At 50.2% G+C, this 21,446-nt stretch overlaps 1 protein-coding gene across 3 annotated transcripts in view; it reads left to right on the top strand.

Annotated features, from left to right (window-relative positions):
• Positions 1-15,346, top strand: part of TOM1L2 (target of myb1 like 2 membrane trafficking protein) — a 55,913-nt gene extending 40,567 nt beyond the window's left edge. The window contains exons 13-16 of one of the 3 annotated variants that reach the window (XM_061992547.1): positions 1,216-1,281; positions 8,502-8,561; positions 11,151-11,187; positions 11,949-15,346. In XM_061992547.1, coding sequence (XP_061848531.1) covers positions 1,216-1,281; positions 8,502-8,561; positions 11,151-11,187; positions 11,949-12,097 — 312 coding nt within the window. In that variant the 3' untranslated portion in view covers positions 12,098-15,346. The remainder of the gene's footprint in view (positions 1-1,215; positions 1,282-8,501; positions 8,562-11,150; positions 11,188-11,948) is intronic. The other 2 variants (XM_061992548.1, XM_061992549.1) reach the window with 2 other exon arrangements.
• Positions 15,347-21,446: the final 6,100 nt, after the last annotated feature.

The raw sequence follows: 21,446 nt of genomic DNA, 5'->3' as shown, positions 1-21,446 counted from the left end.
GAGTGGTCTGTAGAGAGATGGCTGATCACGTGGCATTAGCTGTCTTTTAATATGATTTAGCAGCTGGAAACGAGACGAGCTAAAAATACCCTGTTTTCTTAATATTGCTTTTCCATGTTGGGAATTGCTTTTGTTGCCACAGAGTTGTTGCATGATCGCAACTGGGAGGAGAAGTGTCCAAGAAACAATTCTCTAGGGTTACACAGTAGATGAAGCTGGAGTGATTTCCCCCGTTTTTTTCTCAGCACAAGTACTGAAATGATACATAAAAGATTACAGCTGATTTGCTATTCTCTGTGATAATGGAGATAGGAGAGGTACTTCACATATATATATCTGGTGGGGGTACATAAACACACCAGTGGCTCGGTGCTGGGCTAGCCCAGTTTTGGCAGGGCTAGTGGGCTCAAACCATTGTGCTCTGCCAGTCCCAAGCAAGCCCCTCCAGAGCCAGAGATGACTCTGTGTCTGGGCCCTGGCTCAGGGACGAGATGCTGAAGGATAAGAAGCCATTTTGAGAGTCTTTGTGTTTGCTGCACCATGCAGTCTGCAACCTGCTCAAAGGAACTGGATGCATCAGCAGTCCTTTTAACCTTTGCTGCTCTTCAAGAGGGGCAGTTTGAAAGACTGCCAGAGCACTGCAGCAAACTGCCATTACTTACCCTCCTGCTCAATGCCATCATTAGAGCTGTTGTACTGTTAGAGTTTGGGGCAGAGTCTGTCTGCTGAGATCAAGGAGGTAAATAGGGTGTGCTGCAACTCCCAGCTTCATAAACAAGGAAAACTCCACGGCGTGTATACTAGTGTTTCCAGTAAAATATGACTGTTAGTAGATTATGTAGCACACACTTTTTCTTCTTTTAAGAAGATGACAAACATCAGCCTCACTACTAGCCAGTGATTTTTTTTTTCTAAGTAATTTCTTTGGTTTTTTAATATCAATGTGGAGGAAGTGCTAAAATTCTGTGACCTGTCTGTAGGAAGTGCAGAGGTCAGGGTGAGGTCTGTCCCTCCACAGACAGCTGACACACAGGGATGCTGCTGCTGCCGCCAGAAGCTACCTAGCATAGGCTACTCTGTGTGCATGCGTGTGTGTGTGTGTGTGTGTGTGTGTGTGTGTGTGTATGAAGATTTGAACTTGCTGCTGTTCTGTTACTTTATCATGGGTTGTTGCTGTGGTTTCTCTCTTTATGGACCTTTCTGTTCTCAACACAGAGGAGAGGTAAAGGTGGGAACTCAGACATGGAGCCCATAGACAAGTGGCTAATTACACAAGGAATGGTGAGGACTTCACCAGTGAAGCAATTCGTACTGCCCACCCCAGTCCCTTTACCTAGAATAACCATCCTCCACTCACCTCTTGTCCTGCCCTACTGAACCACTTGAAATCAGACAGTACAAGGAGTTTGTTTCCCAGCTACATCATTACCTGGTGCAAGGGAAAGATTTGCACCAATTTCTGGTTTATACAGCACAAAGGCCTGTAACCAACTGAATCATTTGTAGGATCCCACAACACCTTCAGAAAAGGCGTCGGGATCCAATTGGTTCCTTATACTGTCTCGATTTATTTATGCAGTATCCACTTTTCGAGGATAAACACAAGTCTCATGGATCTTGTTCATACAGAGGACACTTTCTAGGTGTCTTTAAAGCAGCCTTTTCTGGTAGTGCTTAACTTTGTGGTCTGGAATAAACATGCAGAAGTTGTACCTCATTGAACTGAGTAATGTAAAGATAGCTCTTTATGAAAGGACGGGAATGGGAGAACTGCTACCCACATTGACATCTTCCACCCCGCTGGCATTAGGATTCAGACTCCAAAAGGTACAATAGTGTTTCTGGCTTTAAGGATTTAATTCCCCTGCCTAGCGATGCCAGCGCTCTGATAAAATCAAGCTTCTGAAGATCACTGGATCTGTGCACATTTGACCTTGTTTGAAGTTGTCCTTCATTAACATGCTTGTAGGGAGAAGTTCAAAAGCCCACTTTAAGTGCAAAAGTCAGAGGCAGGTAAAAAATAGCCTCAGCTAAGCCTTAAAGCCAAGTTCTAAGACCAGTTTTGTATTTTTGGACGACGTAATCCATTACTTTAAGTGTGTGATATTAGTACTAATAATGGGACCTAACTGTCCAAAGTCCTGCTGAGACAGTCCTGCCTGGAGCTGAGCTCAGAAGGGTGCAGTGCCCAATTCCCCATGTGCTGGGGTGTGCTTGCAGTGCAGCGTGTGAGGCTGGCATCAGGACATCTGTGGAGAGAGAATACCTCACTCCAAGGGACAGCCTGGAATGTCCCAGACTAAGCTGCCTCGTGCTTAAAAAGAGAAATATCTCAGAATTTAAGACTGAGAAAATCCAGAGTGTGCAATATTAAAGTGCACCAGCTCTGTTATTTATTCTTCTAGACTTAAGGCTAATCCAGGTGATTTCTGAGGGCCACCTTGTGAATTTCTCAGGAGTTTACATGGCTGGTGCACGGTGACTGGACACCTGCAGTTATATGGTTGTATCTGCATGTCCATGCAAGCACCCAAAGGCAGTTCTGTTCCTGCTAGCACATGTGGGTCAGCCCAGCTGCAGGTACCTGTTCCTTGGGAGCCAGCATTTCATTTCAGCTCCCGTCAGAGACCTACAGCTCGTAACATGAGACTGGAAAGCTATAAAGTGAGCAGTGCTTGCTTTGCCTCTGATATTGTTGACTGTGGTTCACAGAGGCTCTTGCTGTTTGGTGGCTTTGTTGCAGACGGAGATGTACTGTGCCACTGATAGATGTTCATCCATAATGAATAATCCAGTCATTGAGTTAGTTCCTCTTCTTTGCCTTTCCACTGTTTACAAGAGCAGGGAAGCATGAAATCGGCACCCCTGCTGTTCACACCACTCATACCACTGCTTTATGAAAAAACCAAACACAATATTCCTGCACTGGCTTGTGGTTATTCAGTCTGGAAAAAGGATACTGCAGCATTCATGGAGGCATACGGATCTGGGGAGGGAAGGGGGTCTGGCTGTCTGGCCAGTTACTGTTCTCACAAACCTGTCACCTTGTTTGTATGCTAAATGTGAGAGAGAAATACCTAAACCGAAACTAAACTAATCATTAACTCAATTTCTCTCTTAGCTGGCTTTAGTTCTTAACCATATACATTAATATGACTTTGTAGAATTTGCAATACCAGTGCAATAACTGGCTTCCCAGGTATGAACTTGATGTGCCCATTCTTTGGCAACTTTTTGTGCTTCTGAGATGATGAAGAGGATGAGTGAGCTGCCATTGTCATTACCCATGCTTGTACAACACTGAGACTCCTGAAGGGATATTCTCCACTTGCCAGAGCAGGACTCACACCCCTCATGACCTGACGTCATTCTTCCCAAACTGCGAGACATTTAAGCTTAGGGTTGAGTTCTTTCCACTCCATTTCTGTGCATCCCTTCTCACCAACACACCTTTGCAGAGAGATGCTCATTCAGGACTCCGTGTGCAGTCTCCCAGTGAATTTGGCAGCATTGTTTCTTTTTCAGCCCAGTTCTGCTGGCAAGGTGATGCCAGGACCACAGAGGCACAAAACACACCTTTACCCATTCCAACTATGCCTACAAAACTAACATAGACAATATGTTATCAGCAGAAAATGTTACTGGTTCGAACATGACTTAGAGATGTTCCAGTACCAGATCTGTTTGCAGTGCAAGGTCTGGGTTTTTTCAAGTGTCACCATGAAGATGTCATGCAGGGACCTGTATCAGCACCTCTTCAGCACAGACTTTAGCATAAGGCCCCTGCAGTTTAGTACAGGTGATTCCAGTTCCCTTTGCAGGAGTTTGGGCGTGCATTGACATTTGCATGAATATATTCAGTTGTGAGAACAATTTGTCATCCCAGTTACATACCAAGTGGATGTTTGTTACAAAAGTGAGAAGCAGGTGTTGCTTAAGCCACCACAGCAGGAGAGTTGTTATTTGGGACAGTGGCAAGGGAAGAGTGAAAATGAATCAAAATTCACAGAAAATGATGCAAACAGCTTTCAGCATTGTGTCTTGACCACCAGCAGCATGCCTGGCCAGAGAGGAGATTTCTTCTCTGTGGTAAAGGTAACACGGGTAAGGGTTAAACTATTGCTGAGGTGTTGTAATTAGCAACAAAGTGGGATGCTGCTATGTATACCTTCAATCCAGAGGTGAGATCTAAGGTGCCAAAATGACTTGAGTAACATGAGACTGTTGACATACATAATCTTCTTGGAGACTAAAGTGCATGAATTGAGGACAAATTGAGAAATAAACCTATGGAGACCTCATGTCTTCTGTGTGGTAGGACGCCTCTTCCTTTTGAAGGCATGCAGGCGTGCTACCTTGCTTTGAAGAGCACGTGGGTTTCAGTACCCTGTCCAGCCAGGGCATTTCGTGGAGCACTCCCCAAGAACAATGTGATACCCCACGTGAACAAAGGCCTTCTCTGTCTGGATGTGCCTGTCAGATCCAGATGGGCTGGTGTTTGTATGGGCACAACAGGCAGCGTTGGGGAACATTCTGCACCTCAGCTCTCGCCTTCCCCATCTGTGCAATGTGTAAACACAGTTACAAGGAGTCAAGCAGCTAATTCAATCCTTACACGTAAAGTCAAACCTGTTCTAATATTGAGGCCAGGCAGCTATTTCAAGATCACAACAGCTTTAAATAGATGGTAAGACTGTAGTAGTAAGCTGGAGTAACCTGCTAGTCTGCATCTTAGTGCTCTCCTCCTGCTAGGGAAGGAATGACAGATCTTTACTCCTGCTAACTAAAGGGGGAGTGGATAGCAACTAACCAAGTATTGGTGTCAGCTTTATTAAACATCTAGAAAGGAGTGGAATTAACTAAGCTACTACAAGACAGTAGTCTAGCAACAATTAGCATGAACCTTGTTAAACATTTTAAGAACATTAATGAGCTCACCTAGAGACCTGAATTGTCATTTCATACCTGCTTCTTTTCCAGTGGGATCATTTTTAATAGAAATTAAATGTGATAATAATAACCTTAAACTGTCTTTTTAAGGGTAGAATATTGGATTTTATGACTTGTGAGGAAATATATTGGCAATACTCCTTGGCTTTTGATTGCTAGTGAGAACACCAACACAATCTAACTGAGATAAGTATGAACTCGAATTCCAGGTTCCTGTGGGTTTGTGGGACTGAACACTCGCTTTTGTTCTCCCAGCTTTCCTTTTCCATTTCCCTTTTGGGACTGTTGAGATGATCCCATTTGTAGGATTTTTCCAAAGACTAAGTAAAGAAAGGATTTGAACAATGAGCCTAAGTTTTAATTAAAGCCAGTTACTTAAAGTACCCGAAAATATTTTGGTGGCTTCATTTCCATTTACTTTGAGTATAGACTTTTAAAAAAGAAATCACAACGTCGTTATAAAAACAGCTCTTGCAGCCAACACTGACTATCTAGGGAGCTGTCTTGCCAAGACTCAGAGCTTCACTAGACCGTGTATGTTTGCATAATCAAAGTATTAACAAGACGGTCTCCCATTCTGGAGCCATTTCCACATCGTCTGTGGCTGCCACTGCTGTTTGTTCTCAGAAACTGTTGTCTTTTTTAATGTGTAAACTAGCTAATTTATTTTTACATTGCTTCTGTTGTGTTCCAGGGGATTAGTTTGAACAAAACTCCCCTCTGCATTTTTCAGTTTAGGGCTTCTGGAAAGGGGGACACTGTGCCAAACACACAACTGACTGGCAAAAAGCGAACTTCTGTGTGTGGTCAGCTTCAACTGAAACATAAATGGTGCAGCGTTAAAATATCTTGAGAGTTACTCTTGAGAGTTTCCCCCCTTTTTATTCTTGAACAAATTAAACCTGATACATTTAACCCATCATTTATGTAGAAAATGAGGCTCAGAGTCTGGGGAAAGTAAACTGGAAGTTTGAGCATGGAAGGAGCAGTAGATACAAACCCTTGGCTCTTCTGTCAGTGTGCTGGAAGATGGAGGAAGCTTTTTAAAAGGTCAGTGCTGAATAGCAAACAGCTGACATACTCAAATGTTTATCTTACAGCTCTCTCTGCTTCTTATGTATGACCCGTGAGAAGTGTTCTTGCACTTCTGAGGGGTTTGTTTGTTTGTTCCATAAAGTGGGTCTGTCTCAAAGTGGAATTCCTTTTTTTTTTCTCTTTTTTTTTTTTTTCATCTTATAAAACCCAGCAGCCCAGACCCCTCTGCTGCTGAGCTGCTCTTGGAGGACTCCTTCAAACTCACAAGTCCTGCAGGTCTCAGGAATTCATTACTTGCTCAGTCATCATGTGTTTTTGGGATACCCAGGGTTTGAATTGCTGTCCCTCCTGATCCTGGGGCTGCAGTGCCACCACGCTTTTTATTCACAGAAAAGGGGAAAGCCCTGCTGTTGTTTCTCCTTCTCTCTATAAGGACTTTCTTATCCTTAAAGAAATGTAAGGACCTTTCTGAGCTGCAAACTAGCCAACAGCTCTGAAGGCTACACTTTCCAAAGCATTACTTATTCTGTGCAGCGTTAAGCAATACAGGAGAGAGATGACAATGAAACTTCTGCAGTAGATTTTAGGTTGCTGTAGGCTGAATAAATTCATTGCTTTGTATCTCTGAAGCTAGTATTTTCTAAAGCTGTTAAACTGACAAGACAGTTCTACAAGATGCAACTTGTCCTTGAGAGGGAACATGTTGGAAGATGCGTGCAGAGCCCTCCTCTGGTTACTGGCCGTCTGGGCCAGCTCATGTCAGCTTCAGCACACTGTGGCAGTGTCGTACATGCATGAGCTCTCCATTGCAAATTAAAAAGGGCCAATTATCCTAAATCTGGCCTATTCCAAAGGAAGCTGCAGGAACTTCTCTGTTTGGGCTCTTCATGTATTAACTGAAAGCAAAATGATAACTTACACCTCTGACCCTTCTTGGATCTGTCACAATGCACTTTGTCCAGCAGCCTGCACAGTTGAAGCCAGGCCACCTTCCCAGTGCCTCTCTTGGTGGAGATGTTTTTGCTTGAGCCCTGGATTTCCAGTCCTTTGACATTAAGCACCCCTCACCTCAAGCAAGGGCTTAACTGACCTCCTCCGTGCCACTTGATTAGAGGAGAAAATTCTTGTGGAGCTCTGCTAAACAGCATCAGGCTGTGATGCCACCTCTGTAATTCAGCATCTTCTGTCCTCCTCTGCTACAGTTCCCTGAGAAAACTACATCTCCCAGCTAATTCACATGCAGAGCCTCTTTCAGCTCTTCATCCCATAAGAGATGCCAGGCAAAGCTGTGGACAGCCCCTGACACCTCACTGGGAGAGCACTGTGAGGCCTCTTGCCAGCCAGCCCTGCTGCTCAGTGGCCATGCTCTGGCCTAGAACCTACGTGTCTGATATTGCTTTCCAAGTGTTTTTCAGGTCATCCTTAGGAGAACTATTGTGGTGTTTTCCTGTTTACTTCTGCAGCCTTCTGTTGTGCTTAAGCAGCGTAGCTAAGTCAGGAAGCCTACACCTAATAAGCAGTAATTTCCCTTTGCTGACCCAGTTGCCTGTAGCACTTTGTGAAACAGCTGCACTTCAGCCCTCGGCGCGCTGCATTTGCGCTGCTGTCGCAGGCACACAGCGTATTGTGAGCGGTCTCATCACAGGAGAGGCAAATCTTCCCTGCATGTTCATTAAACCATCAGTGGGGGCCTGACATGCAGGCTCTCGTGAGCCTGCAAGCTGATACTCATGCTGGAGCCAGAGCCATGAGGATACCGTGCTCTCTTCTGCTCATACCGGGAGCTGTTGTCTCATCTTCTTCCTCACCTTCACCTTTGAGACGCCACACTTTGTGCTGGAACACGTTGGGTTCTGCTGCCTCTGCTGCGAGAAGGTCACCTTTGGCAGAGGATAAGGAACTAGGACAGTATTGCTTTAAACTGGTGTGTGGAGGCTTGCCAAGGCTCGGTGGTATGGTGGGAGGAGGATCAGGAAGGAAGCATGACTGTGTACCCTGGGCTCTGACTCTCCACCTCCAGAGAAAATCAAGTTGTTTTCTTAGGAGTGTTGCCTGAAGACTTTGAGCCCCTCTTTTTTGCCAACCCTTCACCGTGGCTAATACCCATTTTACAAAACAAAAGATGTAAAGGTAACATTTCAATACCTAACTGATATCCAGTATTCTACCCTTAAAAGCTTTTCACGATCAAGATTAGAATCATCAGTCCACCTTGATGGTTTTAATGTGTGGTCGAGAAGTTACCGGTCTTACGCTGGCATCCAGTCACATCATTCCCCATGATCTTTCTCTTGGTTTTTTTTAGCCTTGTTGTTCATAATTTCCTTTCCCAAGTGTTTCTTTATTTGAAATGCCATTTATATTTTGTTGCCTTTTTTTTTTTCCAGCACATCTTACATCTTTGTTTTTGTTTTGTTTTTAATCTTACTTCTGGCATTTTCCATCGCTCTGTGGCCATGATTGTGGATGTGTTTTGGTTTTTGCCTGCCTTGCTGTTCTCTCGCTGCACTCCCTAGATCCCTGTTGCACAGTCCTCTGTCATGGATGACATTGAGGAGTGGCTCAGTACCGACTTGGTGAGACTCTTTATATTTTCATTTTTCACATGGGCAGTAGCACTTTTGCAGATAATTTTCAATGCATTGCTGAGTTCCTGGTCCTTCTCGTAACCGGAGGCAGTGATAGTTGCAAATGCTACAGCTTATTTCCCTTTGAAGGGAGTACCTAAGCAGGAGGACTTAGGGTTGTATTCAGCAATTCAATCCAAACGTTGTCTATTCTCCGAGTTGTTTTATTTTCACTTCCCCATGTTAACATCACAGAGTAGCATGTGTTCCAGACATCCATGTTTCTGGCCCCCACATAGGGAAGCATGTAGACATGTGCTGAAGCTCACCTGTGTCCCCCACCGGGCCTGCAGCACATGTTTAAGGCTGCGTTAGCTTTGGCAGGATCTAAGCACATGCTGGTGTTGAGGCATGCTTTGAAGAGACACTGGATCAGGGTTCAGATCCTTTCAAAGTGAGATGTCTCTGTTAAATTGACAAGCCATCTTGACGTGTTTCGTAACAGTAACAATAAAAATTTGTAACACTCTCTCTTTGATGTTTATAACTTTCAGTTTCTCCTAAATGATTATTGTCTGGTAATTATTAAACAAACAAACAAAAGACAGAACTAAAAGTAGCATTTCCTTTGGTCTGGAGTTTGTTTTGCTGTACCAGTGCTCATTTGGTTTAGGCAGTGGTTCAGCTTGTACACATTTATTCCAGTCCTGTTTTTTTCATGTAAGCATCTGACTCAAATTACCCGAGTGCATTTTGGGGATGGGCAGTGGGTCGCGTTTCAGACTGTTCTTTTAAATGTGTTTTTTGTGAACTGAACTGTTTCCCTGTGGTCACCATATCCCCAAGGATCATCTCTTTCCATTCTTCAGGCTTCTGATACTGTCCCTAAACAACACCCTGCTCTTTAAGGTCTCCCCTAGCCCTTTGCTTCTGCCTACCCAGCTCCTAGCTAGGAGCTGTGGGGTTAAGGCCCCACTCCCCAGCTCTGGCAGCAGTGCTGCAGGCACACTCCAGCACCAGAGGAGTTGCCTGTACTGAATGGAACAAAAGTGCTCCTGCTCTCCAAAGCTGCCTGAAGTGCTTAAGAAGATTCTGGGTTTCAGTTGTTTGAGTTTGGCAGGCTGGCTTTGTAATGTCACTGGTTTTCAGCTGCAGGTAGTTTTTTCAGGCCTCAGTACAGGCAGTTACTTTCAAATTTAATTACAAACTGGCCTCATTTTGTTAAAGAAATACAGTAAATGCAGCATGTCCACTCTGCTTAAACAATCAACTTTTGTCTTTGCCATTTAAATTCATTTAGCAGGAAGGAAGATCTTATGGAGAGATATTGAGGTAGCTCTGTACGTTTGTCATCCCCCAGATAGTCTTGCTCCAAAAGAGCAAACCAGAGAGGTGCTGTCTAAATGTCTGGACAAGCCTGGCCATTCCAGGCGCTGCAGCTTCCCTCCCCCTGGGCACCTGGGTTCCCATCCTGACTGTATGTGGGTGCAGCATAGAGATGCCCTGTGAGGAAGTTTGGGCTGGATTTTTGGTTTTCACTCTGGGTTCCTCCCCCTCCTTTTTTTGTTAGTGGTTCATTTTAGTTCTCTGCTTCTCAGCTGAGAACATTACAGTTTCTTTATTTCCTTGCCCTTTTTGGGGTACATTGGAACAAACAGTACCTCTGCATGTGAAGCAGGGCTGTGTGGAAACCCCTGTGCAGTAGAAAGCCAATAGATGCTCGGTGGTTTTAATGCTCAGGCATTAAAAACCTTTCAGAGGCCAATCAGGGTGTTCCCACTCTCCTGAGAAAGAGGCCAGGTTATGGACAAATACTTTCATTTCTCAGAGCAGGTTCAACATGAAGTTTTCAAGTAGTATTTTTGTCCACCTTTAACAGACCAGCTTGACAAGGATGCCACATCCTTGCACTTTTAATTTCCTTATTAAAGCACTGTTGGAAACCTGCACAAGGCACACAGCTGGCAGAAATGCCCTGACCCCCTGGCATCCCAGACTCAGTGCCTCAGGGACAGAAGGTATCCTTCATCCAGCCCATCCTAGGCCTGTCTTTGTACAGCATGAATGCCAGGAAAGCTGCTATATTTTTATACAAAATCTCAAATGAACTTCCACAGGGGGAACGTTGGCCTCAAACTATTTCACAGCCTGTCCCCTGTGTCAGCTAAAAGTGTGTTTTATTTGAAGACATGATGCAAACCACAGTCCTGACTTTTTAAAGGGCTATGTGACAGAAAAGATGGCATCTTGACCAGTGTTTGTGTGACCCGTACAGCTCAGTTTTTGACCAGGCCTGCTGTATGAAGTGGAAACAGCGCTGGACTGCTGTCTAGGTCCAGTGAGGAAAGTTTAGCTCTCCATCAGCAATCTCTAGAAGCATCTCTAGTTGTCTTCCTCTTGCTCTGCAGCACAGTGACCTGTCAGTGGCCACGGCCTCCCAACGTGGGAGCCGTGCATTGCCCTGGGTCACTATGCTCAAACAGTTACCGTGTGGGGACAGGTGGTGGAAGCTGTCTGGTTGCATTAACCACTTGTTGGGGGTAAGAGCAAAGGCGACGCGCTGCCCCGTGTTCACACGCCTTTTTGTTCCAATTGCAGAAAGGAGATGAGCTGGAAGAAGGCGTGACCAGTGAAGGTAAGCAAAGTGGCCTGTGGCTATGAGCTGCTCTCAGGTTAGTGCCCAGACTGAGCAACCTACTTTGATCCCTGATGAGGTGCTGACATCTCCCAGCCTGGTGTTCCCCAGCAAATGGAAAGGTGGGAGTGGGGTGCATTTTGGAGCAAAACGTTGGTATTTAAGGTGTGAGGAGCCCTCCTGGCTGTCAGTGCTTTCCTGCCATCTCCCTTGGCTCTGCACTGTGTTGGTGCCAGCAGGAACATGTCCCCAAGCTGCTCAGCCCTTTGGAATGATATTTTCCTGCTGCTGCTGTGGCCCATGGCACAGTGTGGGTTTGATTCCCTCTGCTGCCTAGGCTCAGGTGTCTCACAGGACATCTGTAACCCTTCCTGAGGAAATCAGGCAGCACAAGTCCATGTGCCTGTGGACACAGCCCAGTGGGATGCCAGGCACTGGAATTTGGGACCCTGCTCTCCTCCATCCCCAGGACTGAATGTACTGGACATACATCCTCACTTCTTACCCCTCTCCATCCCTGGCACTGAACACACATGACATGCAGCCTCACTTCTTACCCCTCTCCATCCCTGGCACTGAACACACAGGACATGCAGCCTCACTTCTTACCCCTCTCCATCCCTGGCACTGAACACACAGGACATGCAGCCTCACTTCTTACCCCTCTCCATCCCTGGCACTGAACACACAGGACATGCAGCCTCACTTCTTACCCCTCTCCTTCTTTTTTTTTATCTTTTTTCTGTTTTTTTGCATTGCAGAGTTTGACAAATTTTTGGAAGAGCGAGCCAAAGCAGCAGAGATGGTTCCCAACCTGCCATCCCCTCCCCTGGAAGCCCCCACCCCCCCGACAAATGCTTCCAGCAGGAAAAAGCAGGAGCGCTCGGAGGACGCCCTCTTTGCACTCTGAAGATGGCTGTCGGCCGCCCGCCCCGTGCTCCGCTGCACGGCCACCTTGTTCTCCCACAGTCCTCGCCTAACAACGACCCCCTTCCCCCACGATTTCATAGGTTGCTTCTCCTTCCCCTCCCTCCCCAAACAATCCACCCCCACAAGCTGACTCTTTCTATTTAAGTCCAACACTATTCCTGCCAGACCATGATTCTCCAGCACTGCTTAATCCCCTCCTTCCTATCCCAGCTGCACAAAACCAGCTCTTGATGCTGAAAACCCCTTTAGAATGCATGAGTACGTCACACTGTGTTGAAACAAAAGCCCAGAGGGGAGAGAGCAGCCTTGCCCTTCAATTTATGTAGGGATCATCCTCTTCTGTAGGCAGGTCCTGCCAAGTAGACTGCTCTGTCGATCAGCATGTAATTGACTGAGCTGGAATGTTCAGGGGGAGTGTGTCTTTATTTTTAGATAAAATGTTAATGTATTGGCTTTCGTGTCGGATTCGACAGCAAGGAACAACTGTTCCCCTTTCAACATGTGCTTCACAAGTTAAAATCCTTTACTCTCCCACTCACACATCTCCCGGTACCATATGGTGGTCGCTTCCCCCTACTCTGAGCAGCGCTTCATATTCTAAATCTCACAGGGTATTTTTTCCCTTGTGTTTTATCTGGGCTCTCTCTAATTTGAAAGCAGTCTGTTGGCCATGTCCAGTGGCTCTGGCAGTTAAGGAGAATGAGAAACACTGAGCTAAATGGATGCTGTAACGTTAGCGCATGAAGCATTTTGCTCTTTGGGAGAGCATTCTCACATGAGGACTTTTTTCTAGTGTGTTTGCCTTTTTAAATAGCTAGGTTATTTTTTTCCCTTACCTTAGATTCCTCCTTCAGTGACTGCAGAGCTCTGCATTTGTCTCAGCTGTTGTAAATAATATCCCTGCAGATGGATGGGACTTGCTTGGGGACTGGGTGTGAACTGTGCCTCCTGGGTTCTCTGCCGTGCCTGGTAGGATAGACATGCGGGTTCTTGGTGGTGGGGATGAGGAAAAAAGGCAAACTTGACAAGATGCTTGTACAAAAATGCTGAGGGAGATGGTTACCGTGGGGGGATTAGCCATGCCTGCCTGTTCTGGAGGTGAAACTCCTCATTTCCTTCTAGAGTTAGGCCTGAGAAAGTGTTGGACGATTGTGGCCGTGCTATTTGTAATGCTTGGAGTGTCCTTTGATACCTCTGCCCCTTTGGTAACTCACAGCTCCTGTGGGGCTGCAGCCTCCCTCCTGTCTGTGCAAGCAAGCATATTGCCAGAGGCATGGCTGAGGGTGCTGCTCTTCCTGGAGCTGCCAGAAGGGATTCCAGCATGTGTGCCTGCCTTGCTGGGCTGACAAGCAGAGCTGGAGCAGGCAGCTCCAGCCATGGCTTCATCCCCCAGCATGTTCCTTGGTAGGAAGCCAGGAGTGCAAGATGGCAGGATCAAAGAGAAAGCTGAACGCTGTGTGGCAGGGAGAATCTCCTGTCCTGACAGAGAGGCACTTTATCAGATGAACGCCCATGCAGGCAGCAGAGCCCCAGCCCCTGTTCCTCAGGGTGCTTGCTCCTTGTCTTGGGCAGCCAGCCACTTCATTCTGACTTGGCATGTCTGAGCTTCCTGGGATGCTGCTGTGTGTCGAGCTCTCACAGAAGCTGTTCTGGACCAAGAAGCTGTGCTATGAACAGCTGATGTGAAAGTGATAGAAGGTTTCATCTAAGCAGAGTTATTTCAGCTGGTACCATGCTCTCTAGGGTATGCCACGCTTTGGTAGGTTGTGGCACATGAACAGCCCGATTGCAGCACTAATGGTCTGTGAGAGTGGTCACGTGGATCTGTGGAGGGAAGCGTTGTCTCAGGCAGGATTTCCAGGCCATCCCAGGTCAGATGTTGCCCTGTGCTGCCCCTGCTCTTCCTCTCCTCTGTCCTGCCCTGCCTGCAGCTTCTTCCTGGCCTGCTCCTTGTGCAGCTGGGCCCAGGCAAAGCTGCCCAGCCCCCCCCCGCCAGTGCTGACTCGGCCCCTTGTTGCTGCTCCAGGGCTCACTGCTCCCTTTCAGCTCTGCAGCGAGCTGCGTGGCTGGCAAGTGTAAAACATCAGGGTAGGGAGGGAGGATAGCTTTGGGATCAAGCTGCCTCTCCTTGCTGGCCTTCTCCCCAGTTGAAGCCCTTCTATGTAGATCTCCAGAGGGTTTCTCTCCACTTCATCCTCTCCGTGGCTAACAGAAAGAGCCAGGGCTCAGTTGCATGCCTGCACTGCTGCTCTTGCCCCGTGCCCCTGCTCTTTAACACAAGGTGAGCCCCATGCTCAGACACTGGCTGCCAGACACCCCGCTGCCAGCTGCTGACAGGCCCTGCCTTGCTGCAACACCTCAGGTGTGGCCACCAGCTCCCAGAAACCTGAGGAAAGTTCTGTTTTGGCACTGATTTGATTTCAGACAGTGTCTGGTGATTGCCTGAGCAGTCTTGCCAGGACAGAATGAATTGTTGGTATTCTCATCAATGCAAAAAGCTCCACGGGTGTTTTAAGTGTGTATTTTCTCTTCTAAATCCTTGAAACGCATTGACCCTGTAAATGGCCGCATCAGGTGATTCTAAGCATGTTAATCCAGCTTCCCTGCCAAGCCAGAGGAGATAATCGCATTGCTCAAGCGTGGGGACATTGTCAAATGGTGCTGAGTGGCAAAGAGCTCACCAGCACTGTCACTGAGCCCCCCGGCAGTCCCACTGCTGCGGCTGTGCTGGCCCGTCTCCCACCACCCCAAAGCAAAAAGCAGAGGCAGGGGGGCTGTGCTGTTAATGCTGCTTTCTTTCGTGCTAAACCTGCTCTGAGCTTTCCAAGTTGTTGCTTTAGAGAGAATCTGATCCCTTTCTGGAAGCTGTCAGTGACTGGGGAGGGAAAGAGATGAAACGAGAGCAATGCTGAGGGGAGGTACAGAGCATGTGGTGGCACAACTCGAGGGACCCTCTTCATAGGATCCCAGGATGGTGGGGGTTGAAAAGGACCTCTAAAGATCATCCAGCTCAACCCCCTGCTAAAACAGGTTCCCCTCCATCAGGGGGCACAGAAACGTGTCCACGTGGGTTTGGAAACCTCCACAGCAGGAGACTCCACACCCTCCCTGGGCTCCCTACCTTTACAACAAAGAAGTTTGGCCTCGTGTTCCCGTGGAACTTCCTGTGTTGCAGCTTATGTTCCAGCTTCTGTGCTTGCAACCCAGGCATGTTACCTGCTGGAAAGTAAGGGCAGAGGCTGGGGGGTGGCAGGTGGGGGGTATGCCCTGCCTGGGGGGCATGTGCTCAGCCTGGGCCAGTGGCAAAATGCCCTTCAGGAGAGACCCATGGTGGGGCTGGTAAGAGTCCTGCCATGAGTTAAATTTGGAGCCCGATTCCACCAGACCTGGCTCTGGCGGGGCCTGGAAGCACTGAAGGGAACAGAACACTTGTCAGAACAGGTGCTTTAGCCCAAACCTTCTTTAACAAATACAAGAGCTACGCTAGAGCTTCCCTAATGTCCTGTATCAGGATCTCGCATCTCCCCCCTCCTCTGGTGGTCTGCAGGGAGCCTGAGCACAGGGAGCTGTTGGAGAGAAAGGGAAGGGGGTTTTTCGCTTCAGAAGACTCTCGGTTTTATTCTCCCCTGGCTCTCACTCCCAGCGCTTGCCTCTGTGCACGTGGGCAGAGGCGTCGCGTGGCTCCGGTGGCGGAGCTGCCTCCGGATCCGCTTTCCCCGGGGAACAACCTCCCGGCGCTCTCTGGGGGCGGTAGGAATCACACAGCCTGACACTGAGTGACACTAAATTATTCTTGGGGTCCATTGTATGTTCTAATCGTGCCCTGCTCAAGGTTAAGATATTTATTTTGTCGATATATTTTCTTTCCGTTGTGGGTTTTTTTACCCTGTTAACCCTTCATGTGCTGAGATGTAAGAAATGAATGGTTTCTATTTAAATATCTCCTTCCGGGGTTGTTTTTAATTGTTACGTGTAGATTTGAGCTGCATCTTTGGCAGGTGTAGTAGATAACAATGTGCTGTACAGACGTGTAGGGTGTTCAGTATGTAGGTAAGGCTCAGAGGAGAACTGCTCATAAAAACGTGGCGTGGTGTCTCTTAAAGGGAACAGCAGAAATGCAGAGTGGTCCATACTGGGACCCTCACGTAGCCTCCAACGTACCTTTCCCCTTCCAATTATCATGGCCTCCGCCTCTGAAACGTGCTGATCACATCAGCTCTGCTGTTTCCAGGGCTGCTTTTAACTCCTCCAAGCTGAAGGAGGATTTTAGAGGGAGTTTCTGTCAGTTTGACTTTGTTTGGCCTTTTCTTGTTTTCTGGGGTACATTGACTGTTTCCCCTTTTAAATGGACGACTGGGCAGAGCTGGCTGCAATGGCAAGATGTTTCCCTCCAGTGGTGGCCGTGGTTCCAGCCCCCCCGGGCAGGGGCCATGGGCCCTTCCAAGGGGGGCCAGGCCCACGCTCCCCCCGCAGCCCAGCCAGCCCCAGCGCTGCCTCTTGCTCTCTGCTCAACGCTGCCCTGCTTTCCCCCCGTGAGGACAGGCTGTGTGGAGCAGGAGGGCAAACACAGCAGCGTTGTCAGGAGGCTTTTTCACCTGATGGGTTGCCGGGTCCTGTGCAGCTGCCGGGAGGCCTGTGGAGTGGGAGCTGTTTGTGCTGCCTGTCATTGTTTACCTCCTCAGCGCTGACCGCACGACTTGCAGAGCCTACTCTGGAAAAAAACAGCTCAGGGTGGTTGTTTTTGTGGAAATAATGAAGCAGGCAATCAGTGAGTGGGTTTATAGCCTTCTTGGAGGTAACTCTTCAGCTGCTGGGGGCACCCACCAGCAGTAGAGAGGAGGCAGAAATCTCCTTGCCAGGCGCCAAGAGGCACCTTTTGCTCAAACTTCCCAAACCTACCTGCTGGCCCTGTCTGCAGGCTGCCAGCCCCAGCACCCTGTGCTGCCCAGGCTCTGGCAGCAGGTTGCTACCCAGGCAGGAGAGCAGAGGCCAGGTAGCTGGCTTTCGAGGCACACCGAGCTCCGGTGCTTGTCTTCTTCACCCCCGGCAAACCTATTCCGACCTTCCCACCCTGCTCCGTGTTTTTATGAGTAGGAGCTCCTCGTTCTGTACATGTTCTCATGAGCTGTCGTTAACCCTACAAACATAACCTGTGTAATAGCTTCTCTGTATATTATAGCTCTAGGCTTTCCAGATAAAAGTGGATAATATTTATTTACTGAAGATCTTGGATATTTTTTTGTTTGGGGACGGGGTAGGGGGAGAAGGGGGACGTAACTGTTTGAAGAGATTGACTATGTAAAGAGAAACAAAACACACAAAAAGAAACCCAACACTAAACCATCGCTGTATTCATGTAGAAAGTGTTTTTACGTTAAGGACGATCCAACTGTATTAATCTGCCATTGTTTAACTTGCTCCAGAAATCATCTCTACTTTGGTTCCTGCATGTGAGATCCTCCAATAAATACACCAGTAGTGTGACCCGGAGGATGGTGTCTGTCTCTGCTTTGGGAGAAGGGTTGTCCTCAGCAGAAGATGCTCTTTGTGTCTTCACCAGGGTCTTGCTGTTGCCTCTGTTGCTAAATTCATTCCCTGCTAAGTGTTCGGCACGTCTTTTGTGGCTGACGTCAGATGGGCACTCGGGTGACAGCCTCGGTGCTGGGTGGGACGGCTGCCCACCTTGCAGGCCTCACCAGATGGTCCTCGGAGGGTAACGTTGCCTCGGTGACCCAGAAAGAGGCGAGTAGGGAGCTGCTGTGCGCTGCAGTGCAGGTGGTGTTCCCAGCCCAGGCACTGGGCGACTTTTCCTGACTCATCAGCCAGGAATTTGTTCCAGCATCCTCACTGATGACAGTGGCTGTGATGGGCAGAGGAGACGGGAGAGCAGCCGTCTGGGAACCCTGGAGTAGTGGTGTGGGGTCACTTCAGCCAAGGATGAGCTGGTTATCGGAACGGTGCCCTCCGTCTCACCTCTGTCTCTCAGATGAGTGGTCTGTGGTTTAAAAGCCACTTTGGGGTAGCAGAGTGTGTGGAACCCCTTCCCCTTCTCTTAGCTGCTGTGTGCATGGAATCCAGCTCCGACCAGGCTTGTATGCTGAGGTCCCATCATGTGCCTGGCTCTGTGTCAGGTATATTTGGGTAGGTTCATGGCCCGGCTCAGCTGAGAAAGGTGTGGAGCTACCACTACCCTGACAAGAGTGTTACTCACCTCCAAAGCCCTGGGGAACAGATTTGCAGCACTGTGCAGGGGGGGGCTGTCTGAGCAGGGAGCTGCTGCCCTCCAGGGGGGCTGCACCCCACTGTCTGCTGCAGCAAAGATCCTTTCACCCCAAATTCTCTCTCCAACAGGGGGCCAGCATGAGTGCAAAGGGAAGGATGTAAGAGTAGAATAAGGATTTGGGGACATTTTACTTGTGTGACCCCAGCCCCATGTGACATCTGACTCTCCAAATCGAGCATGGGGGGGTGACCCTGACAGGCTTCTCATCTCCAAACTTGCCTGAGGGGCTCCTGCAGACACCCTGCAATCTCCCAGCACAGACTAGGGTCTCCCTCAGAGAACCTGCAAGCTCCCAGCACAGACTGGGGGCTTCCATGGGCCAGTGCCCTCCCCAATGGGCTGCCGAGCCCCTGCAGGGAGTACCCTGAGCCTCATCCCGGGTGCATGACGCAGAGTTTGGATCGCAGTGCGAATGGGAAGTGACCACAGGTGCATTTGCCTTTATCCATTTCCACTTTGGGGTAAACAAACACCGTGCAGTGGCTGTGGGGCACGCTGGAGTGCCACCAGCCCTGGCTGCGTGTTCACCCAAGCCGTGGCTTGGCAAGGGGTAGCTGACAAAGCAGAGCTACAGGTAGCGAAGGAGAGAAGAGGCTTTGACTCTGTTTGCGACACAAATTAATGATTAACGCCGCGCTCTGCCACAGCAAAACAGACCCGGCGCGCGTGGGACGCGGAGGGCCGGCTGCGGGGCACGGCTGCGGGGCACGGCTGCGGGGCTGCCTTCAGCGCAGCGGCCGCTCTGCTGGCGGCCAGCAAACCTCGCCCGGGGGGGCACGGCGTTCTGGGGGAGCGGGGGAGTCAGCAGGATGGCGGATGCTCCGCGGGGCCGCTGCACTCGTGCTCTGCAGCTGCGGCCCGGCACGTCCCGCAGCCCAGCGCTGCCTCCGGCCACGCTCCGCGCCGCCCAGACGAGCCCCGCGCCGCCGCCCCAGCGCGCTGCAGCCGCACCAGCCTGCCCGGCCGCCGCCGTGGCCGCCACCCAACCATCTCGGGGCCGGTTTGTTTTCTGTCTCATCCCTGCGGTTTCCTCCCAGCCTCTGCGCTCGGGAAAACCATCCCAGCGCCTCTGGAGCAACCACGTGGCCCCGCCGCCGTCCCCGCAGGACTGACATGATGTAATCGCGGGCCCTGAGCTGTGATGTAGAATCACTCCACTCCGGCCCGCCGCGCTTATTGGCTGCGTGGCCCTGGTCCTACGGGCGGGGTTTTCCCTGCCCCACAACCGAGCTCACCCCGGGGAGCCCCACCCCGCCTGGCATCCATCGCCCTCCAAAGCCACCCCGTCCCTCCGAAACCCACGGGGTGCTGAGTTCTTCCCCGCGGCACGGAGGATGCCGCTCGTCTGCTTCAGTCCCTCCCGTGCAAGGGGCAGCGCCGTTCCTGGGATGCACGTCCCCTCGGGCTTAGGGGGAGGGAGGCGTGGGGAAGGGGCCCTGCAAAACGTGGCTCTGCCCACAGCTTGTGTGAAAATAAAGCTGTGCTGATGCGTGTGATTTCAGGGGGAAGACTGAGCCTTGGATCTTGCATGGGTTGCTAAAGGGGGGTGACCCTCACGTTTCGGGCGTGAGGCTGCCCTAAAGCATTGCAGAGCCATGGCACATCCTTCTCCCTCCCTCTGGAAACCTGCCCTCTCCTCCTGCGGCACACAGAGCCCAGATGCTCCCCAGTGACCCAAATAAAAATGGGGGAGAGCACGTGGCCCCCTTGCACACCCCATGACAGCTTGAAGGTCTCTTGCGCCAGAGACGTCCAAGCAAGTGCCAGTGGCCTGTGTGGGGGTGATGCAGCCCCAGAACGTGGAGCTGGGCCGTGACTCCCTGGCTCAGGCCCAGCTTGGACACGGGAGGAGGGTGCAAAACGACTCTGCCACCCACCACCACACGTCCGAGGTGCTCTGTGTGGTCCTCAGCAAGCACAGCATCATGCTGGGGTGCCCCATGCCATGCAGAGGATCCCCATATTGCACAGGTGAGCCCACTGTGCTGCTGGGGAAGGTGTTTATGGCGCAGCAATGTTTAATTAATTCACAGAGAACCTCAGGTCATGCTTGGAGGTGCAGAAGAGGAGTGGGCACACTTCCACAGGGCTGATGTTGCAGCTCGTTTTCTTCTCCTCGGTTATTCCCAGCGGTAATACAAACCAGCAAAGCTTTGGGATATGGCCTTGCCCTGGCCAGAGCCCCCATGCTGAGAACCCCCTACCCATGGGAGCCACGGGGCTGCCCCCACCAGCACCGGTGGATTTCCCGGTTCTCACAGCTGATGGCATCTGAGTGGGTGTGTGGGCGCTGCAGGGGCTTACAGGGCAGCCTTGGTGCTTTGGCATCCCCTAACCAGCGCCACGGGAGCTTCTCCAGCCCTGGAGCTGGGCCTGCCCTGGACCTTGGAGCTGGGAGAAGGAAGGCTGATAGCAGCAGCTGCAGGAGCCTCCAGAACTGACCTGGTGGCCCAAGCTCACCCCGGCACGTGGCCTGCACGAGGTGCTGGGGACTTCTGCAACCATGACCACCACTTTCTCACATGCTGGCTCTCCTGCCAGCTCCCACGTGTGCCCTGAGCCAGGACTAAGCACTATTTAATGCCCAGCCCAGGGATTTAGAGCCCAGTCCAGGTATTTAGTGCCTGTCCCCAGGGTTGGTGCCTGTCCCTAGGGGTTGGTGGCTGTCCCTAAAGGTTGGTGCGTGACCTCAGGAGTTGGTGCCTATCCCCAGGGATTAGTGCCTGTCCCCAAAGGTTGGTGCATGTCCCCAGGAGTCGGTGCCTGTCCCCAGGGATTGGTGACTGTCCCCAAGGGTTGGTGTCTGTCCTCAAGGATTGGTGCATGTCACCAGGAGCTGCTGCCTGTCCCCAGGGGCTGGTGCCTGTGCCCAGGGGATCGCTGTCCCGCTCAAGGCCCGCAGCCTGCCCATCGCCTGCCCCGGTGCCGGTGCCGGTGCCGGTGCGGCGGGGCGGAGCGGAGAGGCGGGGGCGGGACGCGGCGGCGGATCCGCCTCCGTCCCCTCCCTCCCTCCCCTGCCCGGTAGCAGGTCTGGGCACGGTTCGCG

Source organism: Colius striatus, chromosome 3 (genome assembly GCF_028858725.1).
Source record: "Colius striatus isolate bColStr4 chromosome 3, bColStr4.1.hap1, whole genome shotgun sequence".
NCBI classification, from domain to species: Eukaryota; Metazoa; Chordata; class Aves; order Coliiformes; family Coliidae; genus Colius; species Colius striatus.
Note: the sequence above shows the minus strand (reverse complement) of the source record. Positions and strands in the feature narration are given on the sequence as shown.